The 21,382-nt window shown below is 51.7% G+C and overlaps 4 protein-coding genes across 10 annotated transcripts in view; 3 read left to right on the top strand and 1 right to left on the bottom strand.

The window, feature by feature from the left end:
* The window catches only part of HOXA3 (homeobox A3), a 33,217-nt gene extending 26,375 nt beyond the window's left edge, over positions 1-6,842 (top strand). For 5 of the 6 annotated variants that reach the window (XM_072764603.1, XM_072764605.1, XM_072764604.1 and 2 more), the window contains 2 exons: positions 3,051-3,699; positions 5,098-6,842. In XM_072764603.1, coding sequence (XP_072620704.1) covers positions 3,171-3,699; positions 5,098-5,897 — 1,329 coding nt within the window. In that variant the 5' untranslated portion in view covers positions 3,051-3,170 and the 3' untranslated portion in view covers positions 5,898-6,842. Of the gene's footprint in view, positions 1-38; positions 181-3,050; positions 3,700-5,097 lie in introns of those variants that run through there. The other variant, XM_072764607.1, reaches the window with a different exon arrangement.
* Positions 6,843-9,371: 2,529 nt separating this feature from the next.
* HOXA2 (homeobox A2) lies at positions 9,372-14,554 on the top strand. Its single transcript, XM_025993340.2, has 2 exons — positions 9,372-11,842; positions 12,490-14,554. The coding sequence occupies exons 1-2, from the start codon at positions 11,344-11,346 to the stop codon at positions 13,227-13,229; spliced, it is 1,239 nt and encodes a 412-aa protein (XP_025849125.2). The 5' UTR covers positions 9,372-11,343; the 3' UTR covers positions 13,230-14,554.
* Positions 14,058-16,939, bottom strand: LOC140599575 (uncharacterized). The gene is made up of 3 exons (XM_072762723.1): positions 16,753-16,939; positions 14,959-15,980; positions 14,058-14,192 (listed from the first exon to the last, which is right to left on the bottom strand). Exons 1-2 carry the CDS (start codon positions 16,937-16,939, stop codon positions 15,022-15,024), a joined length of 1,146 nt encoding a protein of 381 aa, XP_072618824.1. The 3' UTR covers positions 14,058-14,192; positions 14,959-15,021.
* HOXA1 (homeobox A1) lies at positions 15,392-20,669 on the top strand. 2 transcript variants are annotated; one of them, XM_025993341.2, is made up of 4 exons: positions 15,392-15,489; positions 15,834-15,935; positions 17,951-18,652; positions 19,135-20,669. In XM_025993341.2, the coding sequence occupies exons 3-4, from the start codon at positions 18,007-18,009 to the stop codon at positions 19,488-19,490; spliced, it is 1,002 nt and encodes a 333-aa protein (XP_025849126.1). In that variant the 5' UTR covers positions 15,392-15,489; positions 15,834-15,935; positions 17,951-18,006; the 3' UTR covers positions 19,491-20,669. The 2 variants fall into 2 exon arrangements, with proteins under 2 accessions (XP_025849126.1, XP_072620709.1); XM_072764608.1 differs by having other exon boundaries at positions 17,947-18,652.
* Positions 20,670-21,382: the final 713 nt, after the last annotated feature.

Below are 21,382 nucleotides of genomic sequence, written 5' to 3'. Positions count from 1 at the left end.
GTCCGGGCCTTGGGGTCTCCCTCCCGCCCGCGGTCTCGGCTGATGCTGAGGGTCGGTGCCCAGCCCGCGCCTAGGGGACCGGCCGGGCCGCCGAGCCGGGCCGGGGGCCGGAGCCCGAGCCCGAGCCCGAGCCCGAGCCCGAGCCCGAGCCTGCGCCCGCGGCGCTCGTCAGAAGTTAAGGTAAGCAGGGCCACAACCCGCGGCTCTCAGCGCTGAATGGCGGAGTTTACGTCTCGGTGATTTATGGCCGCAGACTTAAATCTCGGTTCAAGAAGAGTTCACAAGCCGGAGCTTCCTTCCCGGCAGTGACTGATACCCTTACACTTCGAGTTCAGGCGGCTTTCTCATCCCCGCCCCCACCTCGTCCCTCGCCCCTAGCCCAGCCCCAACTTTTCTGGGTTGGGGTGGGAGGGAGGGAGGGGTGGGCAAGGGGACGCGGGGGCTCTCACCCGATATTCCCACTTAAACTCGGGGTGAGGGCAGGCTGAGGAAGGGGCGGGAGTGGAAACGGGGAGCGGTGTCTGAAGGAAGGAGGTTGAATTTGGGCAGATCTTCCAGAAAGACAATAGGGCTTGCTTTCTGCACTCAGTTTAGCCTCCTCAACTCTCTTTCAGCTCTTGCACCTGGGGGTTATTGTCCAGAAACAGATCTTTTTGGAGGAATCTCCTCCCATCCCCAGCCCTTGCCGGGGGTGGGGTGGGGGTGGGGGTGCAAAGCAAGTTTCCAGGCTGGCGGATCTCCAACTTCTTTACTAGGTTGCAAACTTTGGGGGCTGGGGTGGGGCGGGAGGGGGGAAATGTGTGGGCCCCACGGTGGTTGTCTGCTAACCTCAAACAATAGGAAGGACCTTGGTGGGATCACCGAGGAGAATTCATATTTTGAGTTTATGGGGGCTGTTGTATGTTCTTTGGTTTTTCACGGCATTTTTGTTATTTACAAGACAATGCACAACTTGATGAAAAGACTTAAGTAAGCAGCCGGCCAATATAGCTTGTGATAACGGATTAGCAAGTCACTTGAAATGCTGCACGTTCAAAATCACCTTAATTTTGTTTTATCTAATATCTTGCTGTTCAAGTGTCTGGAGTAATTTTCTTAACCTGACATTTTATTTTGCACAAGCCTACTATCTTAAAATTTTATAATGGCAGACATGAACACTGCCAAATGTAATAGGAGCTGTTTTCAGTGAAAGAACAGGAAACTGAGATATTCACAACTGCTATTCAGTTTTAAGTTTTATTTATTTTCGATCATGGTATCTGTTGGTTCCTATCTATCTCCAACATAGAAACAATACTCCAGAGCTCAAGATTACACACAGTAACTTCGGATACGGGAAGCTGTGATTTTTTAATTGAGGTTCTGGAAAATTAATTGTGCTTGTTTTCCAGATGTTGGTCAGATTGTTGCTTTAATAATGAAATCCAAAGGAACCCGTTATTAAAAACAAAATTATAATCATGCGCTGGTGGATGGTGTTTTCTGGTTAACAAAGTGTCGGCTAGTCCTAGAGAACTTGAATGACTCCAGGACTCAAATATACATATACATAGTTGGGGCATGAACTAAACCATTTTCTTCATGAATTTGTCATTGCATTTTTTTTTTCTTAGAGAAACTATCATTCTGTGTGTATGTGTGTGTGTGTGTGTGTATGAACTCACATGGAACTTTTCTCAGCTGAGAACCAGAGATTGACCATGAAAAGGTTGAAAACAAAATAAAACATAGATTTCACTTCTGCAAACTGCTTTCTAAATAATAAATTTTTAAAAAGAGTTGAGAAGGCTTTTTAGTTGCTTTTAAGATTTCCAGGGTTGACCTTTACTTGGTGTCTCTGAAGCAGGTAAATAGGCCAAGTAACAAACATCAACAACAACAGCACACAAAGATCAGGGAACTCTGGCAGGATTTTATGGCTTGTGCTTCCATCCCTCGTCCGGAGCCAAATGACCCCCATACATCAAATTACATAGCAGTTTCTAAGACAGAACCTATTATCGTTAAGTTGGAAGGAGAGTTCAAGCCGTGGTCATGGAGATGAACGCTGGTTTTTCAGGTTCCTGGTGGGTTGTTTTTTTCTCTAATCCATCATGTTTTAACAGGTAGAATTTGATAGTTGCCCTGAATAACAGCACCTCAGAAAGTCCAAGGCAGGAGGGTCTGGGAACCTTCTGCAACAGGGGAAAAGAGGTGGGAGTGGCTTGCTGGGTCCTGCCTGAGAAATAGGGAGAGGAAAGGAGTAAAGAACTGTCCAGGATTTGAGTTTGACTTGCTAGAGCGAGTGTTGTTGTTGGTCCCTTCCCACACAGGATGTTCCATCCAAAGTTTTCTCTCTCCCCTTCTTGGCCACAAGGGGCTCATTTGGAGGAGGTAGGTCATATCCCTGCACAGGGATAGATTAACTGCCTAACAAGCTCAGCTTCTGAAACCCAGCGGGGTAGAGTAGAGCAATTGCCTGAAAATTTTTTATGCATACCTCTGTTGGGTGCTGGAAGATCCAGGCAGGGGCTGGATGGGAAGTCACCTCACGTCAGGGCTCTTTTGCCAAGTATCAGTCGTAAGCAAGGATTGGAGAACAGATTGTCAGCCTAACCTCCCCTGTGCCCCCTTGCCCCTTCCTCCAAGATCCTGAGAGGGAAGGAGTCGCGGGGCTCACTGGACAAGGCTAAAAAGAGCGGTGATGAAGGGACACCCCCAAGTTTCTCCTTCCCTGGAAAAGAAGAATCCCAGCCCAGTTTCTTTCTAGCTCGTCAGCCTTTCTTCTTCTGGACTCCAGGTCTGGAGACCCGACTTCCAGCCCTCGCTGACTCTCCTCCTCTCTCCCCGGAAAACCCCCCAACTCCAGACGCAAGTTAAGCAAATATTTGTAGCTGCCAGTAAATTCCAGCGGCTTTTTATAGCGCGGCTCTCTGCGCCCGGGGCCAAGTCGTGCTGCTAAATATTGCTGACCACTTTTTCTTTTATGGCTTTCATGTCACTTAGCTATTGAGAGTAAGATGGATTTGCGCGGAGCCCTCACCGCGCTGCGATTCTCGCCCCCCCAGGTCTGCGCGGGGCGGCGATTGGCGGCGGAGCGTCACGTGACCGCGGGGGCGTGCCAATGTGCGCCCTCACGGGTGTCAAGCCCCTGTCAGTGTGTGCGATCAAGATCGTGAAGCAACGCGATGCAAAAAGCGACCTACTACGACAGCTCCGCGATCTACGGTGGCTACCCCTACCAGGCAGCCAACGGGTTCGCTTATAATGCCAGTCAGCAGCCGTACCCGGCGTCCGCGGCCCTGGGCGCCGACGGCGAGTACCACCGGCCCGCCTGCTCGCTCCAGTCGCCCGCCAGCGCCGGGGGCCATCCCAAGGCTCACGAGTTGAGCGAGGCGTGTCTGCGCACCCTGAGTGGCCCGCCCAGCCAGCCCCCAGGCCTGGGCGAGCCACCCTTGGCCCCGCCACCGCCCCAGGCCGCGCCCCCTGCTCCACAGCAGCCTCAACCCCCACCGCCGCAGCCCCCAGCACCTGCTCCGGCCGCGCCCCCTCCCCCCTCTTCGGTCTCCCCACCTCAGAATGCCAGCAGCAACCCCACCCCCGCCAGCGCAGCCAAGAGCCCCCTCCTCAACTCACCTACCGTGGCCAAACAAATCTTCCCCTGGATGAAAGAGTCTCGGCAAAACACAAAGCAGAAAACCAGCGGCTCCAGCTCAGGTAAAGCGGTGCCTTCTGAGGAGGGTCCCCTGGCCTGGCCACGCCACTTCCAGCTGCGGCCAGGACAGTCTGGGAGCCCTGGAACATTTTCAAGAATTAACTGCTCCTTCTCCCTCAAACTAGGGGGTTGGGGGGGCGACAGGACTCTGCGTGCCCAGGAACCCCCAGAGAGAGACCTGATGGGAGCCTCTCTTGACTGCTTCAAGAGCAAGTGGGGCCTAGGGAGTCTGGAATCCCTTCTTGCTCCACTCTTGGAGTTAGGACCTTTGGACACAACAAACCTGAGCTCCACTCTCTCTCTCTCTAGCACAACTCCTCATTTCTAATGAAACAGTGACATCCGCTCCACACTGAAATGTGGAAGAATAAAAGCAGGCCTAGTCAACCATCCAAGTGAGAATCAACACTTTGCTTATAAACAGAGCCTATTTTTAATTTTTTGCTCCAGTAGATGGAGTGGCTGCCCTTCCTCTGGGAAGGCCCTACTCAGACTTAGTACAATGAAGGCAGCCAGGGATCTCCTGGGGGAGGGGATTTGGCCTTGTCATGCTAATAGGAACCACATGGGCCTCCTGGAACTAAACTGGAGGACAGGCCTTGGGTCTGGGGCTTCCCAGCATCTTGGTCACTGTTGCCCCTGCTTTCTCCAGTTGCCAGTACTCTGCCCTGAACCTGAGCATCTGGAACCCTCCAGAGTCAAGATTTGGGGGTGGGGTGGGGATAGGAGGGCACAGGATTGGTGTACAAAAATGGGAGGCTGCTTGATGACATGAAGAATCCTAATAAATAGGCATCAGGGGCCTGGGTCACCCCACTAGAAATTGATATTTTCAGTGGGATCTCTTCCTTTGGGCACAGAAAGCCTTCCAGATTGGGGCTTCCACTCCAAAGCATCTCCACTGGGTAGACAAAATGAGTGGTCAGTTGAGGCAAATGTCCAGTCCTTCAGTCAGACAGTGAGAGGGGAAAGGTTTATTGAGTGTGTATTAGGTGCTCCACATTCCAGGTGCTGGGAAGGGAGTGATGGGAGACCTGCCCACAGGGAGCTTGTAGTTCTTGATAGGCCTGAAGGGATCAGCAAATGATTCAGAAAGTGATGAGCTCCAAGAGGGAAATACAGACCAGAGAAGCAAACTGGGGGTTCTGCTTTTCTGTCCTTACCTCTCCACACTTAGGGAAGCTTCTGACTTGCAACTTGACTGAAGGAGGGACTAGCTACCCAGCTACTGGCACTGTTTCCCCACCAGGACACAAGGCAGCACCTAGTTCCCCCTCCCCCTTTTTGGGCCCTGACAGATGGAGGGATCTTGGGGCCTGGAGCAAGGAGGGGCCTGGCTGGGTCAGGGGCTAGGCGGGGCCTGGGGCCGCCCCTGACGGCACTCTTCTCTGTCCTCACAGGGGAGAGCTGCGCTGGCGACAAGAGCCCGCCTGGGCAGGCGTCGTCCAAACGGGCGCGCACCGCCTACACGAGCGCGCAGCTGGTGGAGCTGGAGAAAGAATTCCACTTCAACCGCTACCTGTGCCGGCCACGCCGGGTGGAGATGGCCAACCTGCTGAACCTCACCGAGCGCCAGATCAAGATCTGGTTCCAGAATCGCCGCATGAAGTACAAGAAGGATCAGAAGGGCAAGGGCATGCTGACGTCATCAGGGGGCCAGTCCCCAAGTCGCAGCCCAGTGCCCCCTGGCGCGGGTGGCTATCTGAACTCTATGCATTCGCTGGTCAACAGCGTCCCATATGAGCCCCAGTCGCCCCCGCCTTTCTCCAAGCCTCCCCAGGGCGCCTATGGGCTGCCCCCCGCCTCCTACCCCGCCCCCCTGCCTAGCTGCGCTCCCCCACCGCCCCCACAGAAGCGCTACACCGCGGCGGGGGCGGGGGGTACACCCGACTACGACCCACACGCGCATGGCCTGCAGGGCAACGGCAGCTATGGGACCCCACACTTACAGGGAAGCCCCGTCTTCGTGGGGGGCAGCTATGTGGAGCCCATGAGCAACTCTGGGCCTGCCCTCTTTGGCCTAACTCACCTCCCCCACGCCGCCCAGGCCGCCATGGACTACGGGGGTGCTGGGCCGCTGGGCAGCGGCCACCATCACGGGCCCGGGCCAGGGGAGCCGCACCCCACCTACACGGACCTTACCGCCCACCATCCTTCTCAGGGAAGAATTCAGGAAGCCCCCAAGCTCACCCACCTGTGATGGTGGGCTCGGGGCTGCGCGCCAGGAGAGTCCCCCTGCCCCCACCTTTCTTCTACGTTTACTTTTTTTTTTTTTTTTTTGGTTTTGTTTTAAGGTTCCTCCGGTCCTCCCTTCTCTCTCCTCCGCCCCCACTACCTTCCCCCCACCCCGTTTTGTTTTCTTTGGTAACGCGTTTTTATAGTTTATGTGACGTAGCAATCTTGGTTGCTGGAATGGCTGTCAGTATCAGTAGCGATGTTTATCTCCTCCCACCCCTCGCTCGGCCGCTGGCCCTGCATCCTTTACCTTCTTTACTCTTTGATCAGAAACAGGGTATATGAACAAATTTTCTAGCCGAGTTCTTCAATGTGAATTTGTTCGTACATTATGGCTCCCGAGGGGAAGCAATTACTTTTTTTTTTCTTAATTTTTAGGTTTTTTTTTTTAATTGCACTTCTTGTAAAGAGCGAGAAAAAATCAAAGGCGCTTTGAAACAGGGGCTCCCTGTGCAAGGATGACTAAGTGTACGTCTTTCCGTGTGTGTATGCTGGTGAACAGTCAGATTTATTTATATTTTTTTTGCAAGCATTGAATAATCTAAGTTTTAAATATTATTTATCCCCATCCGTTCGTATTTATATTAAAGAAATTCTGTACCCTGATTGTTCAGAAGGTTTCTTGGGCCTTTTGTTCAATAGTGTATTGGCGTACATAGAAAAAATTTTTTATTTGAAAGGGAAATATAATTCCTTTATAAAAACGATAATGATGCAATAATACCAGAGAGGATCCAGCTTTTGAAAACAGTGATTTAGGTTTGTAACATCCGGCGAAACTGAAAAAAAAAAAAATCTGTAAACGTGAAAAAAATGCTAGATTTGTTTTGAGAGTTCTACATTCCTTGCTGCTCACATTCTGAGAAAGTAAACAAAAAAAATAAATAAATAAAGTTTTTATTCTGAATAATATCCGTGTTGAGAAGGGGTTCTTTGGCCGAAGAAGGGGGTCTGCGTGAAATCCAGGCAGAGGCGAAGTGGCTGAGCAGGCCGCGGCAAGCCTTCAGCCCGGAGTGGGGCCTGGCCAGGCGGCGCGCCTGGGAGCACGGCGAATTCCTGGGAAGGCTGCAGGAGCTCCTGGAGGCGGGCGGCTCTGGACGCGCCGAGCGCCAGCCCGCTGGGCTGCCTGGTTCCCAGCTGCCGCCGAGGGGCCTGCGCGGGCGCAGGGGCTGCGGAGCGCCGAGTGCGGGGGAAACAAAAGGCAGCCGGCCCGAAGCCCGGCGGGGCCGCACAGGTGCCCGAGAGGCCCCGCCGGGGAGTAACGCTGGGCCGTCTTCTCCAAGATCTTCCTCCAGGTCAAAGCGGACCAGCCAGTGCCCCAACCCTGGGCATCACCAGCCTCGCGGAGGATGCCGAACATTTTCTGGAGCAACCGGCCTTTCTGTGGATGCTTTTTCCGTCCCTCATCGCTCCAGGAGGAAAGAATCAGTCCTAAAATCGCCCCTGGGAGCTAGGCGGCCCAAAGGAGACAGAACCTCGCCCAGGTCTCCAGCAAAAGAAAGGCTGACCTCCCAGGAGCCTCCCCAGCCCTGCCCTGGACTGCTGGACTCCCAGCGTCGGCTTCCTCCCGGAATTTAGGATTTGGCATCCTCTGGATTTATTTCCTCTCCTTCATCCCTCCTGGCTCTCCTTTTATGGCCCCAGGGGGAGGAGGAGAGAGAAAGGAGATTGGTATCTTTCTAATAAAAACGCAATTTTATAAGTACTTCTTTCATCTGATGCTGCAAGAGCTAAACATTACATTTCTACTCCTGGATTTAGGATAGGGCTGCCTACTGACTGGCTGGCAGGGGCAAAAGCAGGCACAGGAAAGGGAAATATTTTTACCTTCAGAGTAAAGAATTGCTTGGAGAAGGAACCAAATTCAGAAAGTGAAAACCTCAGAACTGTATCCCCATCAACATCTCCTTTCTAAATTGGAAATGAGGAACCACCTGCGTCTCAGGATCAGAAGCATCTGATGTGAGAAATAAATCCTCCTTCTCCCTGGATTGTATCTTTCAGAGACGGAGGTGAAAAATGTCGCCATTTTGTTTGCAATCCAAAATATCCATCATCATGGCCTCTATCTTTCCCCTGAGAAGCTCCCTCAGGTGATCTTTAGAAAAAGGCACTGGAGCCATTTTGGGGGTATCTCTTGGGTCCACAGGAGCTGCTTTTAGGAAACCTTCTCACATTTTAAGAAAAAGAAAAAGGCTCAGAAGATGCAAAGCCAGGCAGCTGTAGAGATCTGGGTGTTTCTCTCACAGCCAGAGATGCTTCTCCCACATCTGTTCTTGGGCTCCTGATACACATTTAAAAAAAAAAAAAAGAGTTTGAGTAGATTTGCTCCCCACCCCACCCCAATCTCCCTGCCGAAATATGGCGCACCTCAGAAATCCAGAGGCTGGAAAACCAGCCTTTGTGAGGACTGGAGCTTCCAGTCTTTTGCTTGTTCAGATCTGAACTGAGCAGGCTAAGCAACCACAGAATCTTCTTATGAGTAAAAATTTTACAGAACTGTATAAAATTACCTGGTAATATAAGGAACAGTGGAGAGAGCACACGAGAGAGAGCAAGAGATCGAGAGAGGGAGAGAGCCAGCGAGCGAGTGCTATCCATTCACAGAGGAAAATCTTGCATAGATACCACTATTTGAACCCATTTCTAAAATCTGCTGTTTATTTGAGAGGGGACTGGTTTGGAGGCATCCTCCTTCCCTCAGGGCACAGATTTTTAAATGAGATTCCAGTATCATTTCCCATATCTTGGCAGTCAAAACATTCATTTTGGGTTTCAAAGAAAAAAAATATTGATCTCACCTCCAGCTTCAAAGATATTAAAAATAAGTCCTTATTAAAATATTCCTGAGTTAAAGTAACAGATTTGGGGAAGATTTCAATGTTGAATGGGCAAAGAAAAGGGTTTGCTTCCAGATGGTATTTGAATTAAGGCCGCTGAGGCGAGCAGAAAGCTCTCACCCACGCAGCCCCTGACAAAGCCTCAGCGATATGGGGGCAGCGCTGCTCCCTCTCCATAGCTCCCCCTCCCCTTAGCCCCTCAATATTATTTCTGGTAAAAGCAAATGCCAAAAGCCACTATCCCAGAATGTGCAAAGCACCTTTCCTAAAAGCAGCCTTATAACTCTTCCTGCTGCCAAAAAGATATCTTTAAAAAGACTAGTTTTCCTTGTTTACTTGCGTTTCCTGCTCTCCTCTTTGCTCGGCCACATTTGATCTTGGAAAGAGCTCGAAGCTGAAATGTGTTCTTAAGGGCCAGAAGCTGTCAAGGCTTTTGGTGAGCAAGATTGATCGCGCCCAGACTTCCTTCAGAGCTTTGTTTGGAATAAAAGCAAGAAAACTGAAAAACCTCACATTTTCCAAAATAGCATCTCTATCTGTAAGGCGATGCTCTGGGCTAGTCAATGATGGAGGCCGCTTTATATCTAATTTCCAACCCAAGCCCCCTTTGATGCTGGCCTCAGAAATGGAGTCCTAGCCTTGTGCTGCGGTCGGCCTTTCTTGTTTTCTACGTAGATTTTTCTCCCCCACCAACCTCTCTCTCCCTGGCCATCAGAATGATTTATTTTCCTGCCACGGATGCCTGCCGGCCTGGGGGAGTCTGATCACTTGGTCCATTTCAAAGGAAGCAAAAGCGAATCATCATCCTCAGGGTTTGAGGGAAAAGAGATACCTTCAGATTTCTCTCTCAGCCTCCTCCCCTCCTTCTGGCTTGGTGGATTTGTAAAAAGTTATTGTTTGATTCCTAAAGGTGTTATCTTTTGAACCCTCCAGCACAGTCCAAGATGCCCTCAGTCTCAAGTCTCCGAATTGGAAAAGAGAGCGAGTGAACAGAGAAAAGAGAACCTTTATAATTCCTCCTGAGGTTGCCCTCTCTCACCTGCGGTGCTGTTTCCCACAGCAGAACCTGAGTGCAAACATCGCTGGTGGCCAAGGAGCAGAAAGGTGCGGGAGACGATTTGGGCTGCCAGGGAACACACATTGCATCTGAACGCACAAGCCCCCAATCAGAGCGAAAAAGGACCAGGAGAAGGAGAGAAAAAGAAAAAGAAAGGAAGGAAGGAAGAAGAGGAACAAGCGCCTTCTCCCTCCCTGCTGCTAACTTCCAACAGACTTCCTGGAAATCAGAAATACTCACCGCACCCGAGCCCTACGGGTATGAAACCCAGAATGCCAGGAGCCGCAGGAGCCTGCTCCGGGTGGCATTGCTTTGGTTGGCCGCCGCCCTGGCTACAGGGATTTGGACACATGGACCTGGGGTTGTTGTCTTGCTTGGCACATGCATCTATCTTTCTCGAGCCACTCCTGAAAAGTTGATGGCACAGGAAGGTTGGGAAGCTTTGAGAGCCGCCTCCCGTCTTCCGCTTCCCTCTGGAGCCAGATGCCTAGCTGCCCTGGAAAAGCCGGCTAACAATGGGCCGGGGTCCGGGTCTGGGGGCGAGGACTCGGAGCTGGGCTTTGGGAGGGGGGCGAGGGCATGCGGGAGGGGTTTGGGGAAGGAGAGGTGGACAGAAGTGAGACGGAAGGGGAGAGGGGAGAAGAGGGAAAAAAAGAGGAAAAGAGGTAAAGACAGAGAGGAAGGAAAACAAGGATCACTTGTGAGATCCAGGAACTGGTTAGAAAAGGCGGAGGAGGAAAAGGGGAATAAAAGAGGGGAGACCCCAAAATGAATCCTCTCCTCTGTGTCTCCTCTCTTCCTCTCCTTCTCTCTCCTTCTCTCTCTCTCTCTTTCTCTCTCCCCCCCTCCCTCCCTCTCCCTCTCTCTTTCTTCTCCCCGTCTCATCTCCCCTCTCCCTCTGCTCCTTCCTCCTGCCTTAGCAGAACTTATGTGGCTGGGATGCGGGGCTCTCGGGTGTCAAAACTTTGAAGATTAATGGATTACTTTGTTAATGACTGCAGGCGTCAGACTGAGGTGCTTAAATGATTTGTGAGGTGCGAGGCGTCTTCCCGACAGTCCCAAACAATGCGCGGAGTGTGCGGGGGAGGCAGAGGGCAGCCGCCGGCGGGCCGGCAGCAGGGCTCACACTCGCACACACTCACACTCCACACACTCCCAGGCGCACACACCAGATCTGTGCAGATCAGGAGGCAGGCAGGCACCCTGGCCCCCACGCACTCCCGGGCATCCCCACCCACACCCACCTATATGTATTTTTGCCCTGAAAAAAGTGTAAATAAAGCCTCGCTGGCCCCCAATGAGGCGTTCCTTCCCGACTTTTTTGGATCAATCAAACAGACAGTGGCTTCTTTTGATTAAAGCCCAAATTGTCATTGGGCAGAAGCAATCATGTGACAGCCAATTCGGTCCAATTTCAACCTTGTCTCCATGAATTCAATAGTTTAATAGTAGCGCGGTCCCCATACGGCTGTAATCAGTGAATTAGAAAAAAAACACCCCAGCAGCGATCTTCTATGATAGATTTTTTTTTTTCCTCTGCTCTCGTCTTTTTCTTGGGCCTTGCCCCCCCAAAGCCCCTCCAGAAGAGGGAACTTTTTCTCCGAGGGGGCTCCAAGGAGAAGGCCATGAATTACGAATTTGAGCGAGAGATTGGTTTTATCAATAGCCAGCCGTCGCTCGCTGAGTGCCTGACATCTTTTCCCCCTGTCGCTGATACATTTCAAAGTTCATCAATCAAGACCTCGACGCTTTCACACTCGACACTGATTCCTCCTCCTTTTGAGCAGACCATTCCCAGCCTGAACCCGGGCAGTCACCCTCGCCACGGCGCTGGCGGCCGCCCCAAGCCGAGCCCCGCGGGCAGCCGCGGCAGTCCGGTGCCCGCCGGCGCCCTGCAGCCGCCCGAGTACCCCTGGATGAAGGAGAAGAAGGCGGCCAAGAAAACCGCGCTGCCGCCCGCCGCCGCCGCCGCCGCCGCCGCCGCCACCGGCCCTGCCTGCCTCGGCCACAAAGGTCAGTGCAAAGACTTGGCCCCAGGTCCCGGGACCCCTTCTCCCCGCCCGGGCCGCCCGGGGAGCCGCTCTGGGGGAGGGGAGCGTGGGCTGGGAGAGCAGGGGGAGAGAGGGAGAGATGCTTGGCTGCCTTCCCTTCCCCTGTGGGCTCAGGAGTGGGTTTGATGGAGAGAAAAGGGATCCTGCGCTGCACAATGAGACACACATATATTTTTAAGAAGAGGGGGGCGAAAACTTTCCCTAACTTGTGTAATGTGGGATGATTTATTTGAGTTGGAACTGACCTCCTCTTGTCTAGTTGTCCTAGAGTTTGGCTTTTTGACAGTAATGAAGAGTGATAGATCGCTCTTGCTCAGCTAAGCAGCTGATGCATTAATTATAAATTGTGGTGTGGCTAATATAAAGTTTGCTCCCGGATGGAGAGGTTGGGGGGAGCCACAGGCGGGAATTTGATGGAGGTGGAAGAGATGGGGTCTCCCCGGGCTGGGCTCCCAGGAAAGGCAGCACAATAGCTCTCCTGCATCCAGGGGCGGCCATTTTGTTGCAGTTGATCTTTTCTGCTATATTTATTCTCCAGTGGAATAACCCCGCTCGGACCCCTCCACCTCCAACCGTGCGTGTGTCTCTTGTTGGTTTCCTTTTCCGCAGAATCCCTGGAAATCGCCGATGGCAGCGGCGGGGGCTCCCGGCGCCTGAGAACTGCTTACACCAACACGCAGCTTTTGGAGCTGGAGAAAGAATTTCATTTCAACAAGTACCTTTGCAGACCCCGAAGGGTGGAAATTGCAGCGCTGCTGGATTTGACTGAGAGACAAGTGAAAGTGTGGTTTCAGAACCGCAGGATGAAGCACAAGAGGCAGACCCAGTGCAAGGAGAACCAGAACAGCGAAGGGAAATTTAAAAGCCTCGAAGACTCTGAGAAAGTGGAGGAGGACGAGGAAGAGAAGTCTCTCTTTGAGCAAGCCCTCAGCGTCTCCGGGGCCCTTCTGGAGAGAGAAGGTTACACTTTTCAGCAAAATGCCCTCTCTCAGCAGCAGGCTCCCAATGGACACAATGGCGACTCCCAAAGTTTCCCAGTTTCGCCTTTAACCAGCAATGAGAAAAATCTGAAACATTTTCAGCACCAGTCACCCACTGTTTCTAACTGCTTGTCAACAATGGGCCAGAACTGTGGCTCTGGTCTAAACAATGACAGTCCCGAGACCCTGGAGGTCCCCTCTTTGCAGGACTTTAACGTTTTTTCCACAGATTCCTGCCTGCAGCTTTCAGATGCAGTCTCGCCCAGTTTGCCAGGTTCCCTCGACAGTCCCGTAGATATTTCAGCTGACAGCTTTGACTTTTTTACAGACACACTCACCACAATCGACTTGCAGCATCTGAATTACTAAAAACATTAAAGCAAAACAAAGCATCACAAAACAAAACCCCCTTTGACCAGGTGGTTTGGCCTTCTTTTATTCTGAGAGAGTTGATTTTTATTTTATTTTCTCCTAGACCTACCCTGTCTCTCCTCTAAATGTGGAAGATTTTCTGTTTAGTGATTCTCCTGATCCAGTCTCAGAGCCATCTTTTACAGATTATTTTGGAGTTTTAGTTGTTCTAAATCTAATCCAACGACCCTCTATGTGATTTCCTGAAAGCAATATATGAGGCCTGCAAGAAAGTGATCATATAATTGTATCTTCACTTTCTTTTTATTTTTGTATTACATTAGGATGCATTGTCATGAGTATTTTTGGTAGAATAAATTCTCCTTTGCTATAAGTAGCTTCTTATTTTTTTCTCCCCCCTCTTTCTCAAGGCTCATAACGGTTTCTTTTTCTTCTTTTAGTCTAACTTGGTAAATAAAATTCTGGTCACAATCCATCTTCTTTTTCCATTTTAATATATTTATTAAGGGGGCATGTTCAAAGTCTTCAACAGACAACAACAAAAAAGAAAGCCAGAAAATGGTTAGGACTTCTGAGAAGTGTTTTTTTTTTTTTTCTTTCCTTTTTTTCTTTCTTTCTTTTTAAAGGGAATGGATTTGGTTTTTCAGTGTAGAGGTTCAAGCCATAGATTTAAATTGGTGATAGAAACAGAATTGGGCAGCCCCAGAGCTGAGCCAAGCCCAAGGTTTTGAAAGTGGCGAAATAAAGTGCCTACAGAAACCCCCAACTCCAGGAAGGAGGAACATGGAGTTTCTTTAACAAGCTACCAGTCTTCAGGTCAATAACTAAGTTATCAAAATTCATTTATTTATACACATTTGTTTCAAACATCTACATTCCAACCCCTCCCCCACAATCCCGGAAACATTTTCAGTGTGGTTGATTAGTCTCCCAGCTGTTGATGGGTCCAGGCAAACAGACCTAAAAGGTAGAGAAAAACAAAAACAAAACAAAACAATGGTTACTAGCTGGAAAATGCACTTCAGAAAGGGTTCTTTCCAATCCTCTGGTTCAGTCATTCTAGGATTCTTTTTTTTCAGGGTCAGAAAAATCAATATTTCATTCTTAAATCTGTTTACATGGCAAATAATGGATCATTAAAGCTGTGAAGTCAGGTTACCAAGTTGAGATTTTAAATGGAGAGTTTCTGCGCCCTAGGTTATAAATTAACCCAGTTTCTAGAAAGAAAGAGAAAAAGCACTTTAAATAAAATATCAATAAAATGTGATCTAGGGCACGTTACTGGGTTGTTCTGGTTCTTTCCCCCTTCTTACATCTCCCCATGCTGATCTTTCCCTTACTGAGCTCTGCCGCGATGGCCACTTACCGTGAGAAAACGCAGCGTGTAAGCAACATGTGTGGGGGGCGGGTTGATTTAGGAGCCCGGCTCTTAATAGCTAAGGCTCGGAAGTTACAAAGAAATCGCGATCTCTCTCCACGGGTTTGCACCCTACCTTCCTCCACCCTTTTGCCCCCTAAATCCTGGCAGCGGCCGAGGCGTGTGAGGACCCGGGCGGGTCTCCAGCTCCAGGCGCGGAACTGAGCAGGGCGGCCCGGCCGCAGCCCCGGCTGAGCCGCTGCTGTTTGCGATTCGTCCTACGCTCATAAATCAAACGCTTTCTATGAATGAGAATGTCATCAAAGAGATCAATTGCAGGAACACATGCACAAATAAAAATCCTCTTACGTATTTGCCGGGGATCCCCGTCCGAAAGCATTAAGTTAGAAGGCGTTTAGTCATAATTCATTTTTATTGCTCTTTTAAAACAACAGCTTGGCTGAGCCGCGGATGCCATGAACAGCTCCGGGCCTCGGCAGCGTTTTGTCTCCTCCTTGCTCCTTCCCTTGCTAAGAGCAGAGCCCTGGAAGAGGCGCTTTGAGCCCAGCAAGCCGCTCGCAGGTCCTCGTTTAAATAGCGATCGAGCTCTCCTCTCGCCCACTCTCCCGGGGCATTTAAAGGGACTTCAGCTCGAGTCGTGGGGCGCTGGCCTACACGCCCCGAGGCCCAGGGTCTTCTGCAAGGCGGAGTGAGCCCCAGGATTTCGTGGGGGTGGGGAAAGAACCGAGCTACGGAAGCCTTACGGGCCCGAGGCCAGAGGAGCCTGCCTTTGTAAGCCACACCGGAGAGCAGCGCTCCGGGCGGCCAGCCGGGGCGGAGCCGGCTGGGCTGCGAGAGTCCGGCGGGCCGGGAGCCGGGAGCCGGGAGCAGTGCGCGGAGGTGGGTCGGTCGCGGCCCCGAGCGCTCGCGGGCTCGTGTGCAAGCGCATGCATGTGGTCCCAAGAAAAACACCCCCCCCGTGCTGGCTCTGGAATGAGGCCCGGAGGGAGGAAGAGAAGTGGAAGGAGTGGAGCGCAGAGGCCGAGAACTAGCAGAGGAAGGGGAGCGATTGCGGCCCGGGGCGCTTTGTGGCGTGAGCCCTGCGGCCAAGGGGGTTGCGCAAACCCGGGCTGAAGAAGCCAACAAAGGAGTGAGGCCAGGGGAAAGCACGTCCTTTGGTTCGGAAGGCAGATCTTCCGCAATGCCAGCACGGACCCTCTCACGTTCCACCTCCTTCCCGACAGGAGCCCCTCCTCTCCCCAGCGCTGGAAGCCTGGAGCTCCCAAAGAAGCCGCCTCCAGAAGGGCCGCCTTTCCTTTTCCCTTCTCGAAGATGAACGTCCCCAGGTGCTGAAATTGGGGCAGGAGTGACCTTTCCCTTCCATGCTCTCTCTTAACCGGGGTTGGGGATAGGTCAAAGGTCACTGAAAAATACCATTTCAAAAGGAAATGTTGGGGGGGGGGGGAATATTTCTCTGCTACTGAGGGAATCCGTAGTCAGACGTCTGCAAGAGTTTCCCCTGGGGGAAGGGGCGACTTGGGAGGGGGGAAGCCTTCTATAAGTGGAGAACAGGATGGAGAACCCCGAAAGGTTGACTAACACATTTGAAATGTGCCTGCCTCGAGCAAAACTTTCTTCTTCTAACTGGGGAAGGAAAGCTAGAGGGGAGTGGGAATCCCATCCTCAGATTACTTTTATCTGTTCGATTCCGATGTGGTACACAGGGTCAGAGACAAATCTATGCTGCATTGGCTGCAAAGCTTCTTGGATGATCTCTGGATTTCTTCTACCTAAGAATGCATCAATCCTCGGTCTCAGTTTGGCATTTTCTCTCTACAAGCCAAGGGTTGACACGAAACCTAATAGTAAACAGCAATTAACGACCCCGTCAGCATCAGGGTAGGATGAGGGTGATGGAAAACAGGACCCCTGGCCTGGGATGACGCTCAGATTTGCACGTGTCTCTCTGGGGAAAGACTTGAAGGTTCACACAAGGAACTACGCAGGCAGTTACAAAGGGGAGGAGGTGTTGGGGAAGAAGAAAATATCCCGTCCACCATCAGCCATCTGTCCCCCGCCCCTCCCACCTGCCAGTCCCTACCCCCCACCTCAGACGTGCAGTAGAAAGGGGAGGGGGCGGTCAGTGGATAAAGGAGGCCCTACCACTCCCAACATCCCCCTGCAGAAAACGAGCACCATTGCGGGGGGAGCTCAGCGTATTTTGTTGGAGCTGCGGGCTCGCCCTTTGAGGCCCCAGCCGGAGCGCGCAGACTCCTGGGTCCGGGGGAGCCGGCAGATGGCCTGCAGCGCACCGCCCGGCCCCCACGCTGGCCACGTCCGCTAGCGTCATCTTTCTCCCCCGCCTCCAACCCTTCAAAATCCCGCGGCCGAGCAGCTCCGGATCCCGTAGGGCTCCCGGAGCAAAGCCGAGTGGGGAGGAGAAAGGGGCGGAGAGCGAGGAGAGAGGGAGGGCGAAGAGCCCGGCCACCCCCGGCCTTTTCCGGCCAGCTGAAATACTACCAATCACCCGCTCCCGGGCGTCGAATTACAGAAGCTTCTCATTGCCTTGCTAATAATCAGTTAGGGTGGAGGGAGTAGGGTTCGGAGACCCTCCTTGGAGAAGGGAGGGGTTTTTTTTGTTTTTTGTTTTTTTTCCCCCTTGCTCTTGTCCCCTCCACGCCCACCTGGGGTCCTCCAGGCCAATCCTCTGCCCACTTCCCTCTCCCTTCCGAGCTTGGAGAGCTGGTGGCCCAGCCTCGTCCTACGCCACTGTCCCCTGCGCTTCTCGCTGCCCCGGCACCGCAGCAGGGACTGTGGACTGAAAAGCGCCCGGGGAGCTGCCGTTCCTGCTCCGCGCACGGCGGGCTCGGGCCCCGAGCTGGTGGCAGGCCGGCGAGCTCTGGCCCGCTGCTTCCCGACCCCGGAGAGACGGAGCCCTCTTCCCTTCTCACCTCTCGCCAGTTCATCTTTCTGTGCTCGGTGGGGAGGGGGCGGAGACGGGGATGCCTCCCAGCCCCCACCTCCCGGAGGGGGGGAGAGCGCAGTCGGCGCGCGCAGAGGGTGGCGGCTGCTCCCCTTCGGCCCAGCGCTCCGAATCTGCCCCTGCAGCCGCCGCAGCTGCCGCCGCCGCCTGGGCTGCCTGGGGGGGCGACTGCGCGTCACCTAGACTGAGCAGCGCCGGGGATTTAAATGCCACTGAAACGGTGATCCATCACCGCGGGAGCCAGCAAACTTTCGCAGGAGGCTCCGCCATTGGCTGGCGGAGTCACGTGCCCCTCCCCCTGCGCCCTCCGCCCTCGCGCCCCCCCTCTTGCGCACTGTACATTCATATCATTTTTCTTCTCCGGCCCCATGGAGGAAGTGAGAAAGTTGGCACGGTCACCCAGGGCTTCGCAGGACCCGGTCCCTCAGTGACAGATGGACAATGCAAGAATGAGCTCCTTCCTGGAATACCCCATCCTCAGCGGTGGCGACTCAGGGACCTGCTCAGCGCGAGCCTACCCTTCCGACCATGGAATTACAACTTTCCAGTCGTGCGCGGTCAGTGCTAACAGCTGTGGCGGCGACGACCGCTTCCTAGTGGGCAGGGGGGTGCAGATCAGCCCGCCCCACCACCACCACCACCATCACCACCCCCAAGCGGCCACCTACCAGACTCCCGGGAACCTGGGGGTGTCCTACTCCCATTCGAGTTGTGGTCCAAGCTATGGCGCGCAGAACTTCGGCGCGCCTTACAGCCCTTACGCATTAAATCAGGAAGCAGAAGTAAGTGGTGGGTACCCCTCGTGCGCTCCCGCAGCTTACTCTGGAAATCTCTCATCTCCCATGGTCCAGCATCACCACCACCACCAGGGTTATGCCGGGGGCGCGGTGGGCTCGCCTCAGTACATTCACCACTCATATGGACAAGAGCACCAGAGCCTGGCCCTGGCCACGTATAATAACTCCTTGTCCCCTCTCCACGCCAGCCACCAAGAAGCCTGTCGCTCCCCTACATCAGAGACCTCTTCTCCAGCACAGACCTTTGACTGGATGAAAGTCAAAAGAAACCCTCCCAAAACAGGTCAGTCTTGCCATTCTTTGGATGTTCCTTGATGGTTCTGGAAGGAGCTAGTTTGCTTAGTTGCCAAGGAAAATTAATACTTAAGAAAAGTTCTTGCTTCTTCCCACCGGTGTTGTAGGGTGTGGAGAGATTGCCCAGGTGTATGGGGCAAAGGAGCATCTGGGAGTGTGGTGTTTCCCAAGAGGCTGAGTTTTAGAGGTTCTGGAGTAGGAAGTGGGTAGGGGTGTGTGTTTGTGTGGCGGTTGGGGGGTGGTTCTGTTAATATCTCCAGGCTCCATTAATCACCAGTCTGACTATGCAAATGGTTGACTTCAGATTAACACTTTACACCTCATCAGTCACCTTTCCCAGCCCAGAAAGGGGCCCAGAGAAATTCTTGATCTCCCCTTTACCTGAATGTTGCTCTGAAGCATATAGGGGATCTCATATGGACGGTAAAAATTTTTATCTTTCTCTCTCATCGCTCCCCACCATGTCCCCAGGGAAAGTTGGAGAGTACGGCTACGTGGGTCAACCGAATGCAGTGCGTACCAACTTCACCACCAAGCAGCTCACCGAGCTGGAAAAGGAGTTCCACTTCAATAAGTATCTGACCCGCGCCCGCAGGGTGGAGATCGCCGCATCCCTGCAGCTCAACGAGACCCAGGTGAAGATCTGGTTCCAGAACCGCCGGATGAAGCAGAAGAAACGAGAGAAAGAGGGCCTCTTGCCCATCTCCCCTGCCACCCCACCAGGAAGTGAGGAGAAGGCCGAGGAATCTTCAGAGAAGTCCAGCTCCTCGCCCTGCATTCCGTCTCCGGGGTCTTCTACCTCAGACACTCTGACTACCTCCCACTGAGGCCCACCCAGCCCCAGACTCCGAAACCCAGGCTACTCTGAGGGCTGGGGACTTCTTACCCAAAGCACATTCTTAGCTTATCTTCCTTTCCATTTACAGTCTCTCTCTTCCTTTCTGATCCTATCTGGGGAGCTCCTGGCCAGGACAGTGTGTTTCCAGAGAATTCTAGATTAGAGGCTTGATTGAGGTGTGTGTGTGTGTGCTAACTCCTTGATGCAGATTAGGTGCCATAATCAATTTTTTGACGGCTCCCAACACCCCTCCCTACTTTTGGAAGATTTCCACAGAATCTGTTCCTTTTAGATGTCCTTTAGAATATAGTCTCCTTTGCCAGCAGAAACATGTCAGAGGGAGGCCTATCTTTTACCTATCTGTATATTTACAGTTCTCCCCTACTTTGCCCTTAAAGTAGGATAGAGAGAAAGGAGAGTCCAGGAGCTCATGAAGAAGAGATGCACTATGAGCGTGTTTACACAATTAATTCATCCCTTAATTTAATTCAGTTTCATGTGTGTGTTTGCTGGTTGTAAATACTTTGTCCTGAGAGATTTATCTTTATACAGATTTTCTAGAAATGTTTAGATTAAGTGATTAAAACAGGGTGGGTAACTCAAAGCTGGTACAATTTTATATGTGATTATAGGTTAAAGAATAAAATTGCTTACTTAAACTCAGTCAGATGCCTCAGAGGGTAGCCTGCATTTGTTCTTTCGGTGAGTTAAGAAGACCTAAAAAACACAAGGTTCAAAAACCTTGCTTCCTGTGCTAAGTCTCTCCCCATCCCCACCCCATTTATTGTTTCTCTGGCCACACTCTATTTAAAATTTGTGCTGGGTTATTCAGAACCTAAAGGTATTATTCAAGCCAGCTTCTTCCTTCCACAGTTATCTTAGCTGGATATGATGTATTTTCAGCTCACTTGTTAATGTGATGGATGGCACAATGAATGTATATTTTGTGTGATTCGTGAATAGTCTTTTGCATGTCGCACAATGTTTTCATGTCCCTGAAGTACCACACTGAGTTATATCAGTTATTCTTTGTGAGTCTATGATATTCCCCCTTTCCTGTACAATCATGAACAGCTCTGTGATCCTGGAGTAATGTGATCCAGAGCAGAGTTTACGGGTCTTAAGATGTCTGTAATAAATATATTCAAGTTTCACATATGCTTAAGCATCCCTGTATTTGGCTTGGCTGCAATTTGTTGGTTCCAACAAGATTGGCTCATTTCACATGGTTGCTGGGGAAGGGTGGTGTGCACTTTCAGAGGTGGGCCTTTCCTTGAAAAAAAAAGTAAATGGCTTTCCATTATGTAGCTGAAACCCCTGTGAGTGTCATGGCACCTAGCGAATGCCTATTTAATAGGTTGACTTTCTTTAAAATAACAATAGTTCCTTTATTATAATCCAAGTTCATAATGGAAAAAAATGGATGGTGAAGAAATTTATAAGGCAGATCTATTTTTGAAAGAAACATGGATACTTCCTGGGTCAAGTGCTAACCTTTTCACCTCCAACTGAATGTTGACGTATGTATAAACAGAACGCCCTTCAAAAGCCCAAACTCTTCAGTCCGTCTTTCCTCACATCAGTGAACCAAGAGCTAAGGGATTCACATTTAATGAGCTCCAGTATAAAGCTGTTTGAGGGCAAGGCCTCCACTTTAACCCTCTTCTTTTTCTGCTTGTCAGGCAGTGTTCCAGTATATTCCATCCTCTAAATCGAGTATGGTCTGTTTTCAGGAAACCCTTGCCTCTCTCCTCCTGTCCCTCCTGTCAGTACCCTTCCCTTCCTGCCACTCTCTACAGGCCCTCCTGCCCAGCTCCTCTGGGTTACATATCTCATTCCCATCAGATTCAGCTTTGATTTCATAGCCACCTCGGCTGTAAT

Source organism: Vulpes vulpes, chromosome 7 (assembly GCF_048418805.1).
Source record: "Vulpes vulpes isolate BD-2025 chromosome 7, VulVul3, whole genome shotgun sequence".
Classification (NCBI taxonomy): domain Eukaryota; kingdom Metazoa; phylum Chordata; class Mammalia; order Carnivora; family Canidae; genus Vulpes; species Vulpes vulpes.
Note: the sequence above shows the minus strand (reverse complement) of the source record. Positions and strands in the feature narration are given on the sequence as shown.